Source organism: Schistocerca cancellata, chromosome 11 (genome assembly GCF_023864275.1).
Source record: "Schistocerca cancellata isolate TAMUIC-IGC-003103 chromosome 11, iqSchCanc2.1, whole genome shotgun sequence".
NCBI lineage: Eukaryota > Metazoa > Arthropoda > Insecta > Orthoptera > Acrididae > Schistocerca > Schistocerca cancellata.
Window position 1 is genome coordinate 15,335,068 of NC_064636.1, and position 16,376 is coordinate 15,351,443.

Genomic DNA, 16,376 nt, shown 5'->3' on the forward strand with positions numbered 1-16,376 from the left:
AGTGCTCAGAGCCATTTGAACCATTTGAACAATTCGATATTATACGTCAGAGCCAACCCTGTGAGCGCCGTCAAGTTTTGTTAACTCGTGGACGAAAAAAGACTTTCCCAGAACAATAGAATGTATGTTTTCTGTGAAGGCTAGTTGGAACATACAGTTCGGAAGCGCACTCACAATTCGAAGACACAGTTGGTCTAATGGCAACAAAGATACTTGATGTTGGAGGTGGTACAGGCGACTATGAGGAAGCTGTAGCGGTAGTGATTTCTTGAACACAAAAAGAGCTGAAACAAGTAGATAGATTTGCACGTTAATAAACTACAAACTCGCTCATAAATTAAGGATAATTGCAGAATGTGGTGCCACACAACGTGGCACTAAACAAAACTGGCGCTAATAGCATAGGCACACAGGGAATACACACGACACAGATCTGTAAGTCCACGGTATTGATGATGAGTTGAGAAAACCGTCCCGAAACACATGTGCTGCAAACGCCACTGTTTCCTGCTCATCCATCCCGACATCAGTATGCGATATGATCACCGTGCACAGGTACACAGGCCGCACAACGGGTTGCCATACTCTGGGTCAGGTGGTCGAGCAGCTGCTGGGGTACAGCCTCCCATTCTTGCACCAGTGCCTGTCGGAGCTCCTGAAGTGTGGTAGGGGTCTGAAGACGTGCAGCGGTACGTCGACCGAAAGCATCCCTGACGTGCTCGATGGGGTTTAGGTCTGGAGAACAGGCAGGCCACTCCATCCGCCTGGTATCTTCTGTTTCAAGGTACTCCTCCACGATGGCAGCTCGGTGGGGCCGTGAGTAATCATCCATCAGGAGGAAGGTGGGACCCACTGCACCCCTGAATAGACGGACATACTGGTGCAAAATGACGTCCCGATACACCTGACCTGTTACAGTTCCTCTGTCAAAGACATGCAGGGGTGTACGTGCACCAATCATAATCCCACCCCACACCATCAAACCACGACCTGCATACAGGTCACTTTAAAGGACGTTAAGGGGTTGCTATCTGGTTCCTGTTTCACGCCAGATGAAAACCACTGCAGAATCACTGTTTAGACTATACCTGGATTCGTCGGTGAACCTGGGACCACTGTTCCAATGACCATGTACTGTGCTCTTGACACCAGGCTTTACGGGCTCTCCTGTGACCAGGGGTCAGTGGAATGCACCTTGCAGGTCTCCGGGCGAATAACCCCTTTCTGTTCAGTCGTCTGTAGACTGTGTGTCTGGAGAGAACTGTTCCAGTGGCTGCGGTGAGGTCCCGAGCGAGGCTACCTGCAGTACTCCGTGGCCGTCTGCGGGCACTGATGGTGAGATATCGGCCTTCTCGTGGTGTTGTACACTGCGGACGTCCCGTACTGTAGCGCCTGGACACGTCTCCTGTCTGCTGGAATCGTTGACGTAATCTTGAGATCACACTTTGTGGCACACGGGGGGCCCGTGCTACGACCTGCTGTGTTTCTACATCTACATCTACATTTATACTCCGCAAGCCACCCAACGGTGTGTGGCGGAGGGCACTTTACGTGCCACTGTCATTACCTCCCTTTCCTGTTCCAATCGCGTACGGTTCGCGGGAAGAACGACTGTCTGAAAGCCTCTGAGCGCGCTCTAATCTCTCTAATTTTACGTTCGTGATCTCCTCGGGAGGTATAAGTAGGGGGAAGCAATATATTCGATACCTCATCCAGAAACGCACCCTCTCGAAACCTGGCGAGCAAGCTACACCGCGAAGCAGAGCGCCTCTCTTGCACAGTCCGCCACTTGAGTTTGTTAAACATCTCCGTAACGCTATCACGGTTACCAAATAACCCTGTGACGAAACGCGCCGCTCTTCTTTGAATCTTCTCTATCTCCTCCGTCAACCCGATCTGGTACGGATCCCACACTGATGAGCAATACTCGAGTATAGGTCGAACGAGTGTTTTGTAAGCCACCTCCTTTGTTGATGGACTACATTTTCTAAGGACTCTCCCAATGAATCTCAACCTGGTACTCGCCTTACCAACAATTAATTTTATATGATCATTCCACTTCAAATCGTTCCGCACGCATACTCCCAGATATTTTACAGAAGTAACTGCTACCAGTGTTTGACCAGCCTCCAGTCGCCCTGGTACTCTACCCCTCATAACGACATCAGTGTGTGTTCTTTGAGCCATTTCCAACACACAGTCACCATTAGCACGTCTGAAAACGTCTGGACACCTACTCGCTGCACCGTACGCTGACATGCACCCACACACCTCTGCGTGTGTGGACTGCTGCCAGCGCCACCGTGCGACGACCGCAGGTCAAATGCACCGCACGGTCATAGCCCGAGGTGATTTCAACCCGCAAAACGCTCGCCGGAGCGTTGTTTCACCGTGTATCAGCATTATCCTTAATTTATGAGCACGAGTGTAGGTAAAGGATCTATCGTATATGTCAAAACGGTCCTAGACACATTTGCAGGAGCACGTACCATCTGGTAACACTGAATCTGCAGATAGTCACACGGAGGTCCAGCGTGGGCTGTAACTATTGCGTGACAGTGAAATTTCTAATATCCGTAAATATTCTAATACGTTAATACGACACCGATTAACTCTGGAAAAAAATTTGTTGCTGTTTCGGCCAACGGCTGCAAATCTGGTGCTGTGAATGCATGGAAGACGTATCAAACCAGTCTCTGGACTGAAGATGTCGACGACAACATATTGATTTTGATAAACCAATAAAATTCTTCCACTCCAAATGTGGCATCTTCGCTCCTGTGAGCGGGAACGCGTTATGCAGATGTTGGTGCCTCTCGCGTCAATCCAGAAAAGATAACCTGAACATGCCTAAACAAGGCGAAACGCAAGGTTGGAAAAAAAAATTGCAACGAAGACTGTTTTTAACCAATACTATTTTTGTTGTTGTTGTTTTCTTCAGTCCTGAGACTGGTTTCATGCAGCTCTCCATGCTACTCTATCCTGTGCAAGCTGCTTCATCTCCCAGTACTTACTGTAACATACATCCTTCTGAATCTGTTTAGTGTGTTGTACAACAAACTTCTCCTCAATTCTATTCAATACCTCCCCATTCGTTATCTGATCTACCCACCTCATCTTCAGCATTCTTCTGTAGCACCACATTTCGAAACTTTCTATTCTCTTCTTGCCCAAACTATTTATCGCCCACGTTTCTCTTCCATACATGGCTACACTCCATACGAATACTTTCAGAAATGACTTCCTGACACTTAAATCTATACTCGATGTTAACAAATTTCTCTTCTTCCGAAACGATTTCCTTGCCATTGCGAGTCTACATTTTATATCCTCTCTACTTCGACCATCAGTTATTTTGCCCCCAAATAGCAAAACTCCTTTACTACTTTAAGTGCCTCATTTCCTAACCTAATTCCCTCAACATCACCCGAATTAATTCGACTACATTCCATTATCCTCGTTTTGCTTTTGTTGATGTTCATCTTATACACTCCTTTCAAGACACATATACTATTTTTAACCAATACCAAACCATTTAACTCAGGTTACCCTACATTTTACTTTAATTTTTTTAGCTGAGTATACTAGAATTGTTTTTATAAGAATATTATTAGCTTTAATTTTTTTAGGTAGTTTATCTCATGCGTTTGCAATATGTACATTAATTAAGAAGTATGTAAAGTAGATAATTGTTAAGATTTGTCCTGTTATAATGTAAGGTTCTTCAAGGCTGTTGCACGCAGCGTCTGTTATACTGACTTGTAAATATCAGTCGTAAGTATCAGTCGTAAGTAGAGGGCATAAGTATCAGTCGTAAGTAGAGGGCATAAGTATCAGTCGTAAGTAGAGGGCATAAGTATCAGTCGTAAGTAGAGGGCATAAGTATCAGTCGTAAGTAGAGGGCATAAGTATCAGTCGTAAGTAGAGGGCATAAGTATCAGTCGTAAGTAGAGGGCATAAGTATCAGTCGTAAGTAGAGGGCATAAGTATCAGTCGTAAGTAGAGGGCATAAGTATCAGTCGTAAGTAGAGGGCATAAGTATCAGTCGTAAGTAGAGGGCATAAGTATCAGTCGTAAGTAGAGGGCATAAGTATCAGTCGTAAGTAGAGGGCATAAGTATCAGTCGTAAGTAGAGGGCATAAGTATCAGTCGTAAGTAGAGGGCATAAGTATCAGTCGTAAGTAGAGGGCATAAGTATCAGTCGTAAGTAGAGGGCATAAGTATCAGTCGTAAGTAGAGGGCATAAGTATCAGTCGTAAGTAGAGGGCATAAGTATCAGTCGTAAGTAGAGGGCATAAGTATCAGTCGTAAGTAGAGGGCATAAGTATCAGTCGTAAGTAGAGGGCATAAGTATCAGTCGTAAGTAGAGGGCATAAGTATCAGTCGTAAGTAGAGGGCATAAGTATCAGTCGTAAGTAGAGGGCATAAGTATCAGTCGTAAGTAGAGGGCATAAGTATCAGTCGTAAGTAGAGGGCATAAGTATCAGTCGTAAGTAGAGGGCATAAGTATCAGTCGTAAGTAGAGGGCATAAGTATCAGTCGTAAGTAGAGGGCATAAGTATCAGTCGTAAGTAGAGGGCATAAGTATCAGTCGTAAGTAGAGGGCATAAGTATCAGTCGTAAGTAGAGGGCATAAGTATCAGTCGTAAGTAGAGGGCATAAGTATCAGTCGTAAGTAGAGGGCACAAGTATCAGTCGTAAGTAGAGGGCACAAGTATCAGTCGTAAGTAGAGGGCACAAGTATCAGTCGTAAGTAGAGGGCATAAGTATCAGTCGTAAGTAGAGGGCATAAGTATCAGTCGTAAGTAGAGGGCATAAGTATCAGTCGCAAGTAGAGGGCATAAGTATCAGTCGTAAGTAGAGGGCATAAGTATCAGTCGTAAGTAGAGGGCATAAGTATCAGTCGTAAGTAGAGGGCATAAGTATCAGTCGTAAGTAGAGGGCATAAGTATCAGTCGTAAGTAGAGGGCATAAGTATCAGTCGTAAGTAGAGGGCATAAGTATCAGTTGTAAGTATCAGCTGTAAGTATCAGTCGTAAGTATCAGCCGTAAGTATCAGTCGTCATTTGGAATTTTTATTTGGTAGATCTAGATTTCAGCTAGAAACTGGCCATTTTCAATGCACTATCATTTCGGATCAATGCGTGTAAATGCCTGTTGGTCGGGCTTCATCCACAGTTCATTGAATTTTCTCCAGAACTTAACGTCTTATTTTTAGAGGCGCCTTCGCAACTGGCTGTATGCGTGACCTTACCTGCGCTTCGTGGTTTCTGCGAGAGGCGGGCACTATGACGCGGTGGAGCGTCTCTCGCAAGGCGGGGGCGGCGGCGGGGGCGGCAGTGAGGGCGGCGTTGCCGGCGCTGCAAGTGCACAGCTCGGACATGTCGCCGTCGACGTCCGCGTCTTCATCGTCCAGGTCGTCGAGGCAACTGCAGCAGACAAAAATGGTTCAAATGGCTCTGAGCACTATGGGGACTTAACATCTGTGGCCATCAGTCCCCTAGAACTTAGAACTACTTAAACCTAACTAACCTAAGGACACCTAACACACATCCATGCCCGAGGCAGGATTCGAACCTGCGACCGTAGCGGTCGCGCAGATCCGGACTGAAGCGCCTAGAACCGCTAGGTCACAGCGGCCGGCTGCACCTCATAACTCACTCCCCTCCCTCCCTCCCTCCCTCCCTGCCTCCAACGTTAAAGTTGAAGTTTTGTTGTACGGGAGACTGGAGCACATTAACGAAGAGCACTTTTCTCGGGGATCATTCTTGGTTGATTAGGAAGAGGGGGCCAAACAATGAGGTCATCAGTCCCGTAGGACTAGGGAAGGATGGGAAAGGAAGTCGGCCGAGCCCTTTCAAAGGAACCATCCCGGCATTTCAAACAACGAGGTCATCAGTCCCGTAGGATTAGGGAAGGATGGGAAAGGAAGTCGGCCGAGCCCTTTCAAAGGAACCATCCCAGCATTTCAAACAACGAGGTCATCAGTCCCGTAGGATTAGGGAAGGATGGGAAAGGAAGTCGGCCGAGCCCTTTCAAAGGAACCATCCCGGCATTTCAAACAACGAGGTCATCAGTCCCGTAGGATTAGGGAAGGATGGGAAAGGAAGTCGGCCGAGCCCTTTCAAAGGAACCATCCCGGCATTTCAAACAACGAGGTCATCAGTCCCGTAGGATTAGGGAAGGATGGGAAAGGAAGTCGGCCGAGCCCTTTCAAAGGAACCATCCCGGCATTTCAAACAACGAGGTCATCAGTCCCATAGGATTAGGGAAGGATGGGAAAGGAAGTCGGCCGAGCCCTTTCAAAGGAACCATCCCGGCATTTCAAACAACGAGGTCATCAGTCCCGTAGGATTAGGGAAGGATGGGAAAGGAAGTCGGCCGAGCCCTTTCAAAGGAACCATCCCGGCATTTCAAACAACGAGGTCATCAGTCCCGTAGGATTAGGGAAGGATGGGAAAGGAAGTCGGCCGAGCCCTTTCAAAGGAACCATCCCGGCATTTCAAACAACGAGGTCATCAGTCCCGTAGGATTAGGGAAGGATGGGAAAGGAAGTCGGCCGAGCCCTTTCAAAGGAACCATCCCGGCATTTCAAACAACGAGGTCATCAGTCCCGTAGGATTAGGGAAGGATGGGAAAGGAAGTCGGCCGAGCCCTTTCAAAGGAACCATCCCGGCATTTCAAACAACGAGGTCATCAGTCCCGTAGGATTAGGGAAGGATGGGAAAGGAAGTCGGCCGAGCCCTTTCAAAGGAACCATCCCGGCATTTGCCTGGAGCGATTTAGGTAACTCACGGAAAACCTAGTTACCTAAATCAGGATGTCTGGACGTGGGTTTCAACCGCCGTCCTCTGGAATGGGACTCGAGTGTGCCACTTCGCTTGGGAACCATTCTTGCCAGAGCGACAATGAAAGATTATAGCCCGTTTAAAATTACTTGGTAGTTTACGTGAGCCGCTTGCCGCTGCAGCGTTGCCACACCGGTTTCCCGATACTGCTCTGTTACAGGCGGCACACAAACATGGCGGATCACTTCACAAACGCTGTCAATGTGTAATGCTACTTATAATCCGTGTTGATTGCAAATTTTTTTATTCGTATGACCAGTTTCGGTTCATGCAGAACCATCTTCAGATCTGATATTTCAGTTAGAGGAGTAACCCGTCCAAATCCAGCAACTTTCACATGCTGGATTTGGACGGGTTACTCCTGTAACTGAAATATCAGATCTGAAGATGGTTCTGCATGAACCGAAACCGGTCATACGAATAAAAAATTTGCAATCAACACGGATTATAAGTAACATTATAAAATGAATGATTCATGTTATCCCATTAGACATTATGTCTGTTTTTGCAATGTGTAATGCGGTGCAGTGTCGGAAGCGGCCGCTGCGAGGTACGCCATATGATCAAAAGTATCCGGACACACACAAAAACATACGCTTTTCATATTAGGTGCATTGTGCTGCCAGGTGCTCCGTATCAACGAACTCAGTACTCATCAGACATCGTGAGAGAGCAGAATGGGGCGCTCCGCGGAGCTCACGGGCTTCGAACGTGGTCAGGTGATTGGGTGTCACTTGTGTCATACGTCTGTACGCGAGATTTCCACACTCCTGAACATTCCTAGGTCCACTGTTTCCGATGTGATAGTGAAGTGCAAACGTGAAGGGACACGTACAGCACAAAAGCGTACAGGCCGACCTCGTCTGTTGACTGATAGAGACCGCCGACAGTTGAAGAGGGTCGTATTGTGTAATAGGCAGACGTCTGTCCAGACCGTCACACAGGAATTCCAGACAGCATCAGGATCCACATAATGCCGCCCCAAAACAGCAGGGAACCTCCACCTTGCTGCACCCGCTGGACAGTGTGTCTGAGGCGTTCAGCCTGACCGGGTTGCCTCCAGACACGTCTCAGACGATTGTCTGGTTGAAGGCGTATGCGACACTCGTCGGTGAAGAGAACGTGACGCCAATCCTGAGCGGTCCATTCGGCCTGTTGTCGGGCCCATCTGTACCGCGCTGCACGGTGTCGTGGTTGCAAAGATGGACTTCGCCGTGGACGTCCGGAGTGAAGTTGCGCATCTTGCAGCCTATTGCGCACAGTTTGACTCGTAACACGACGTCCTGTGGCTGCACGAAAAGCATCATTCGACACGTTGGCGTTGCTGTCAGGGTTGCTCCGAGCCATAATCCGTAGGCAGCGGTCATCCACTGCAGTAGCAGCCCTCGGGCGGCCTGAGCGAGGCATGTCATCGACAGTTCCTGTCTCTCTGTATCTCCTCCACGTCCGAACAACATCGCTTTGGTTCACTGCGAGACTGCTGGACACTTCTCTTGTTGAGAGCCCATCCTGGCACAATGCGGACGCGATCAAACCGCGGTATTGACCGTCTAGGCACGGTTGAACCACAGACAACACGAGCCGTGTACCTCCTTCCTGGTGGAATGACTGGAACTGATCGGCTGTCAGACCCCCTCCGTCTAATAGGCGCTGCTCATGCATGGTTGTTTACATCCTTGGGCGGGTTTAGTGACACCTCTGAACAGTCAAAGGGACTGTGTCTGTGGTACAACATCCACAGTGAACGTCTATCTTCCAGAGTTCTGGGAACTGGGGTGATGCGAAACATTTTTTGATGTGTGTATACACAGGGTGGTCCATTGACAGTGACCGGGCCAAATATCCGACGAAATTAGCATCAAACGAATAAATACGAACAACAAGTCGAGTGCGACGGGAAAAACAGATGGCGCTGCCACAGGCCAAATTGACAGAAACTGCACTTTTATTTAAAATACACTCCTGGAAATGGAAAAAAGAACACATTGACACCGGTGTGTCAGACCCACCATACTTGCTCCGGACACTGCGAGAGGGCTGTACAAGCAATGATCACACGCACGGCACAGCGGACACACCAGGAACCGCAGTGTTGGCCGTCGAATGGCGCTAGCTGCGCAGCATTTGTGCACCGCCGCCGTCAGTGTCAGCCAGTTTGCCGTGGCATACGGAGCTCCATCGCAGTCTTTAACACTGGTAGCATGCCGCGACAGCGTGGACGTGAACCGTATGTGCAGTTGACGGACTTTGAGCGAGGGCGTATAGTGGGCATGCGGGAGGCCGGGTGGACGTACCGCCGAATTGCTCAACACGTGGGGCGTGAGGTCTCCACAGTACATCGATGTTGTCGCCAGTGGTCGGCGGAAGGTGCACGTGCCCGTCGACCTGGGACCGGACCGCAGCGACGCACGGATGCACGCCAAGACCGTAGGATCCTACGCAGTGCCGCAGGGGACCGCATCGCCACTTCCCAGCAAATTAGGGACACTGTTTCTCCTGGGGTATCGGCGAGGACCATTCGCAACCGTCTCCATGAAGCTGGGCTACGGTCCCGCACACCGTTAGGCCGTCTTCCGCTCACGCTCCAACATCGTGCAGCCCGCCTCGAGTGGTGTCGCGACAGGCGTGAATGGAGGGACGAATGGAGACGTGTCGTCTTCAGCGATGAGAGTCGCTTCTGCCTTGGTGCCAATGATGGTCGTATGCGTGTTTGGCGCCGTGCAGGTGAGCGCCACAATCAGGACTGCATACGACCGAGGCACACAGGGCCAACACCCGGCATCATGGTGTGGGGAGCGATCTCCTACACTGGCCGTACACCACTGGTGATCGTCGAGGGGACACTGAATAGTGCACGGTACATCCAAACCGTCATCGAACCCATCGTTCTACCATTCCTAGTCCGGCAAGGGAACTTGCTGTTCCAACAGGACAATGCACGTCCGCATGTATCCCGTGCCACCCAACGTGCTCTAGAAGGTGTAAGTCAACTACTCTGGCCAGCAAGATCTCCGGATCTGTCCCCCATTGAGCATGTTTGGGTCTGGATGAAGCGTCGTCTCACGCGGTCTGCACGTCCAGCACGAACGCTGGTCCAACTGAGGCGCCAGGTGGAAATGGCATGGCAAGCCGTTCCACAGGACTACATCCAGCATCTCTACGATCGTCTCCATGGGAGAATAGCAGCCTGCATTGCTGCGAAAGGTGGATATACACTGTACTAGTGCCGACATTGTGCATGCTCTGTTGCCTGTGTCTATGTGCCTGTGGTTCTGTCGGTGTGATCATGTGATGTATCTGACCCCAGGAATGTGTCAAAGTTTCCCCTTCCTGGGACAATGAATTCTCGGTGTTCTTATTTCAATTTCCAGGAGTGTAGGTACCCCCATTTTCATTACACATTCATACAGTACGTAAATAAACAGAAATGTCTGATTTGGAACATTTGTTTCGTTTTTGTGATGGATGGCGCTGTAATATTCTCACAAATGTAACGGCGCACGCTATAGCAGTGTGTGTGCGATTCATCACTTACGTTACGTACGATAATACGCTTGTCCAGTCGCAATTCCTACGCCGGAGACATAATCTTGTTAAAATGGAACGTTTAACAGTCGTAGAAAAGATATGTATCGTTTTTATTTGTGGCTATTTTGGTCAGAACGCCCTACAAGCTTGTGGTATGTATGTTGGTCGTTATGCTGACAGACAGCATCCATGAGTCCGGGCGTTTCGTCGGATAGTTAGCGTGTTTAAAGAAACCGGAAGTGTTCAGCCAAAGAAGAAGACGCAACCAAGAACTGCAACAAATGGAGGCGCCCAAATAAGTGTTTTAGCTGCAGTTGAGGCTAATCCGCACATCGGTAGCAGAGAAATTGAGCGGGAATCGCCAATTTCAAAAACGTCAGTTTTGAGAATTCCACACCATCACACATTTCAACCTTACCATATTTATGTTGTTGTTGTTGTGGTCTTCAGTCCTGAGACTGGTTTGATGCAGCTCTCCATGCTACTCTATCCTGTGCAAGCTTCTTCATCTCCCAGTACCTACTGCAACCTACATCCTTCTGAATCTGCTTAGTGTATTCATCTCTTGGTCTCCCTCTACGATTTTTACCCTCCACGCTGTCCTCCAATACTGAATTGGTGATCCCTTGATGCCTCAGAACGTGTCCTACCAACCGACCCCTTCTTCTAGTCAAGGTGTGCCACAAACTTCTCTTCACCCCAATCCTATTCAATACTTCCTCATTAGTTATGTGATCTACCCATCTAATCTTCAGCATTCTTCTGTAGCACCACATTTCGAAAGCTTCTATTCTCTTCTTGTCTAAACTATTTACCGTCCATGTTTCACTTCCATACATAGCAACACTCCATACAAATACTTTCAGAAATGACTTTCTGACACTTAAATCTATACTCGAGGTTAACAAATTTCTCTTCTTCAGAAACGCTTTCCTTGCCATTGCCAGTCTACATTTTATATGCTCTCTACTTCGACCATAATCAGTTATTTTACTCCCTAAATAGCAAAACTCCTTTACTACTTAATTCGACTACATTGCATAATCCTCGTTTTGCTTTTGTTGATGTTCATCTTATATCCTTCCTTCAAGACACCATCCATTCCGTTCAACTGCTCTTCCAAGTCCTTTGCTGTCTCTGACAGAATTACAATGTCATCGGCGAACCTCAAAGTTTTTATTTCTTCTCCATGGATTTTAATACCTACTCCGAATTTTTCTTTTGTTTCCTTTACTGCTTGCTCAATATACAGATTGAATAACATCGGGGAGAGGCTACAACCCTGTCTTACTCCCTTCCCAACCACTGCTTCCCTTTCATGTCCCTCGACTCTTATAACTGCCATAGTTATATGTACCAGGAATTGCAGGGCGATGATTTTGAACTTCGTGTAAATTTTTTCCATTGGGCAGAATTACGAGACGATAACAGGCCTTTTTTTTTCTCCAAGAGTTCTACTTAGTGACTATGCGTCATTCACAGAGGGAAGTAACGTCAACCAGCATGACATGCGCTACTGGGCAACGGAAAATCCGCGATGGCTGCGACAATTTGGACATCAGCCACCCTGGTGGGTTAATGCATGGTGTGGAATTATGGGAAGACATCTAATTGGCTCTTATTTTATGGGTGGCAGTCTAAATGGGGCAATGTATGCCTATTTATTAATTAGTGTTTTACCGATTCTACTACAAGATGTCTCACTTCGTGACAGAAACGCGTTGTACTTTGAACATGATGGATGTCCGTGCAGTTGAAGCGGTATTAAAGAGAATATTTAATGACAGGTCGATTGGTCGTAGAAGCATCATACCATGTCCTACACGTTCGCAGTGCCTTACATCTCCGGACTTGTTTGTTTGGGGTAAACTGAAAGATATTTGCTATCGTGATCCACCGACAACGCCTGCGTCAGCGCATTTTCAATGCATGTGCGGCAAGTACTGAAAGCGATCTACTCGCTGTTGAGAGGAATTTCGTTACGCGTATTGCCAAATGCGTTGAGGTTAAAAGACACTTTTTTGAGCATTTATTACATTAATGTGGTTATTACAGTTGCTCACGCAGTAACAGCATGCGTACCCTTAATCTACGATAAGGTCACAAAAGCAAATGCATCCCATTGGAGAAACAGAAAATGAGGTCCAAACGTAACTACTTTTTGTGTTTTAATGTAAAAAACCACTTTGTTACGAACTGTTCATCTAAAATGGGTGAGGCACATTATAAGTGTTGGAATATTACAGCGCCACCCATCACAAAGTTAAACAAACGTTCCAAACCAAAGAATCATTTATTTACTTACTATACCAATATGTAATAAAAATGCGGGTACCTATTTTTAAAAAAATACTGTTTCTATCAATTCGACCTATGGCAGCGCCCTCTAGCGGGCCATACATAGCGCCATCAGTTTTTCCCTCGTCAAGCGCGAACAGATGTGTTGTACTTATTTTTTTCGTTTGATGCTAATTTCGTGAGATATTTGGCCCGGTCACTATCAATGGACCACCCTTACACACTCGGTGATCAAAAAGTCAGTATAAATTTGAAAACTGAATAAATCGCGGAATAATGTAGATAGAGAGGTACAAATTGACACACATGCTTGGAATGACATGGGGTTTTGTTAGAACCAAAAAAATACAAAAGTTAAAAATCCTCGCTGGCTCAGGCAGGTAGAGCGACAGCGACCGTGGACTGTAAATGTGTGGTGCGGAATCATTGGCGACCACCTCTTTGGTCCTCACTTCATTGCAGGGGCCCAAACAGCTGCAACAGACATCGCGTTTCTACAGAATGATCTGCCAACGGTGCTCGAGAATGTCCCACTGGAAACGCGTCGACGTGTGTGGTATCAGCATGATGGTGCACCTGCACATTCCGCAATTAACACTAGGCTGACCCTTGACAGGATGTTCGACGGGCGTTTCATAGGACGTGGAGGACGCATAAATTGGCCAGCCCGTTCTCCTGATCTTACACCTCTGGACTTCTTTCTGTGGGGTACGTTAAAGGAGAATGTGTACCGTGATGTGCCTACAACCCCAGAGGATGTGAAACAACGTATTGTGGCAGCCTGCGGCGACATTTCACCAGATGTACTGCGGCGTGTACGACATTCATTACGCCAGAGATTGCAATTGTGCGCAGCAAATGATGGCCACCACATTGAACATCTATTGGCCTGACATGTCGGGACACACTCTATTCCACTCCGTAATTGAAAACGGAAACCACGTGTGTACGTGTACCTCACCCCTCATGGTAATGTACATGTGCGTCAGTGAAAAAGACCAATAAAAGGGTGTTAGCATGTGGACGTAATGTGCTGTTCCAGTCTCTTCTGTACCTAAGGTCCATCACCGTTCCCTTTGGATCCCTACGTAATTCGGTGCTCTCCGGCACACACGATCGAACAGCGGAGGAGTGGTACTCAAGCGTCAACTTTAGGTTACAATATCTCCGGATGTAATTAACATTTTTCAATGCAACAAACGGCACTGATTACGTATTTGTTTATATGTTCAGATGTGCTAACAAAACTAACGGGGTTCCATTTAAAAAAACGTAGGTTTGTGTTAAAAAACATACTTCCGTGCATTTTTGTATGGTTTGTATTAACCAGTTACACTAGCCCCTCTCCTCACGTTCGGTCTGTGGAATCGTTTCGTCAGTATTTGATGTGGTTTACGAAATATATCCAGCGGTAATGTTAGGTGACTCACCCTGTATATGCCAGAAACTTCAAAAATTACAGTTGATTCGATCATTGGCAATAACTACCGACAATCGGCAAAACAAACGGAAACATTGCATCTAAACAAGTGTAGAGTTTGTAATGCTGTGAAATATGGGAAAAAACCACATGTGCCAATTATAATAAAAGGAATGGCACCAAAAATGGAACAGAAACATAATGCGCAGAAAATCGTCAACGAAACCTGCAAGCAGAATTTGAAATATTACGTGACAGCAAAATCCAGTCACCAGAACTGTTTATTGCCTATAGGAAGGTTTCTCTAAAATGTAAACTAAATAGTAAAAATACGTACATATTCTAAGCCACTGAAGACGCCTTACAGACATTAAAGGCGAAACACGTCAGAATTTGAAGACTTGTGTAACGCAGAATATCTGCTGTGATGTTACTTTTTATTGTGTTTATGGTTCAAACGGCTCTGAGCACTATGGGACTTAACATCTATGGTCATCAGTCCCCTAGAACTTAGAACTACTTAAACCTAACTAACCTAAAGACATCACACACATCCATGCCCGAGGCAGGATTCGATCCTGCGACCGCGCGGTTCCAGACTGAAGCGCCTAGAACCGCACGGCCACACTGGCCGGCTATTGTGTTTATGTATTATACACTCCTGGAAACGGAAAAAAGAACACATTGACACCGGTGTGTCAGACCCACCATACTTGCTCCGGACACTGCGAGAGGGCTGTACAAGCAATGATCACACGCACGGCACAGCGGGAAACACCAGGAACCGCGGTGTTGGCCGTCGAATGGCGCTAGCTGCGCAGCATTTGTGCACCGCCGCCGTCAGTGTCAGCCAGTTTGCCGTGGCATACGGAGCTCCATCGCAGTCTTTAACACTGGTAGCATGCCGCGACAGCGTGGACGTGAACCGTATGTGCAGTTGACGGACTTTGAGCGAGGGCGTATAGTGGGCATGCGGGAGGCCGGGTGGACGTACCGCCGAATTGCTCAACACGTGGGGCGTGAGGTCTCCACAGTACATCGATGTTGTCGCCAGTGGTCGGCGGAAGGTGCACGTGCCCGTCGACCTGGGACCGGACCGCAGCGACGCACGGATGCACGCCAAGACCGTAGGATCCTACGCAGTGCCGTAGGTGACCGCACCGCCACTTCCCAGCAAATTAGGGACACTGTTGCTCCTGGGGTATCGGCGAGGACCATTCGCAACCGTCTCCATGAAGCTGGGCTACGATCCCGCACACCGTTAGGCCGTCTTCCGCTCACGCTCCAACATCGTGCAGCCCGCCTCCAGTGGTGTCGCGACAGGCGTGAATGGAGGGACGAATGGAGACGTGTCGTCTTCAGCGATGAGAGTCGCTTCTGCCTCGGTGCCAATGACGGTCGTATGCGTGTTTGGCGCCGTGCAGGTGAGCGCCACAATCAGGACTGCATACGACCGAGGCACACAGGGCCAACACCCGGCATCACGGTGTGGGGAGCGATCTCCTACACTGGCCGTACACCACTGGTGATCGTCGAGGGGACACTGAATAGTGCACGGTACATCCAAACCGTCATCGAACCCATCGTTCTACCATTCCTAGACCGGCAAGGGAACTTGCTGTTCCAACAGGACAATGCACGTCCGCATGTATCCCGTGCCACCCAACGTGCTCTACAAGGTGTAAGTCAACTACCCTGGCCAGCAAGATCTCCGGATCGGTCCCCCATTGAGCATGTTTGGGACTGGATGAAGCGTCGTCTCACGCGGTCTGCACGTCCAGCACGAACGCTGGTCCAACTGAGGCGCCAGGTGGAAATGGCATGGCAAGCCGTTCCACAGGACTACATCCAGCATCTCTACGATCGTCTCCATGGGAGAATAGCAGCCTGCATTGCTGCGAAAGGTGGATATACACTGTACTAGTGCCGACATTGTGCATGCTCTGTTGCCTGTGTCTATGTGCTTGTGGTTCTGTCAGTGTGATCATGTGATGTATCTGACCGCAGGAATGTGTCAATAAAGTTTCCCCTTCCTGGGACAATGAATTCACGGTGTTCTTATTTCAATTTCCAGGAGTGTATTTTATCCGAATATGTATCCCTTCACTTATGTGTTTTATAGTGTATTTTATCATGGAATTTCATAATGTAGTAAGTGTAAACCATGTGCCTAGCGCCACACGCTAAATAAATAAATATATGTTGGATATTCGGGAATCCAGCCGAATGTTCGCGTTGTTCTCGCACGATGTTTCAACAGCGTTCCTCGCTGTCTTCTTCAG

At 47.9% G+C, this 16,376-nt stretch overlaps 1 protein-coding gene across 1 annotated transcript in view; it reads right to left on the minus strand.

The window, feature by feature from the left end:
• Positions 1 to 16,376, minus strand: part of LOC126108826 (uncharacterized) — a 172,860-nt gene that overhangs the window by 53,748 nt on the left and 102,736 nt on the right. Inside the window, exon 7 of the mRNA XM_049914190.1 lies at positions 5,255 to 5,429. Coding sequence (XP_049770147.1) covers positions 5,255 to 5,429 — 175 coding nt within the window. The remainder of the gene's footprint in view (positions 1 to 5,254; positions 5,430 to 16,376) is intronic.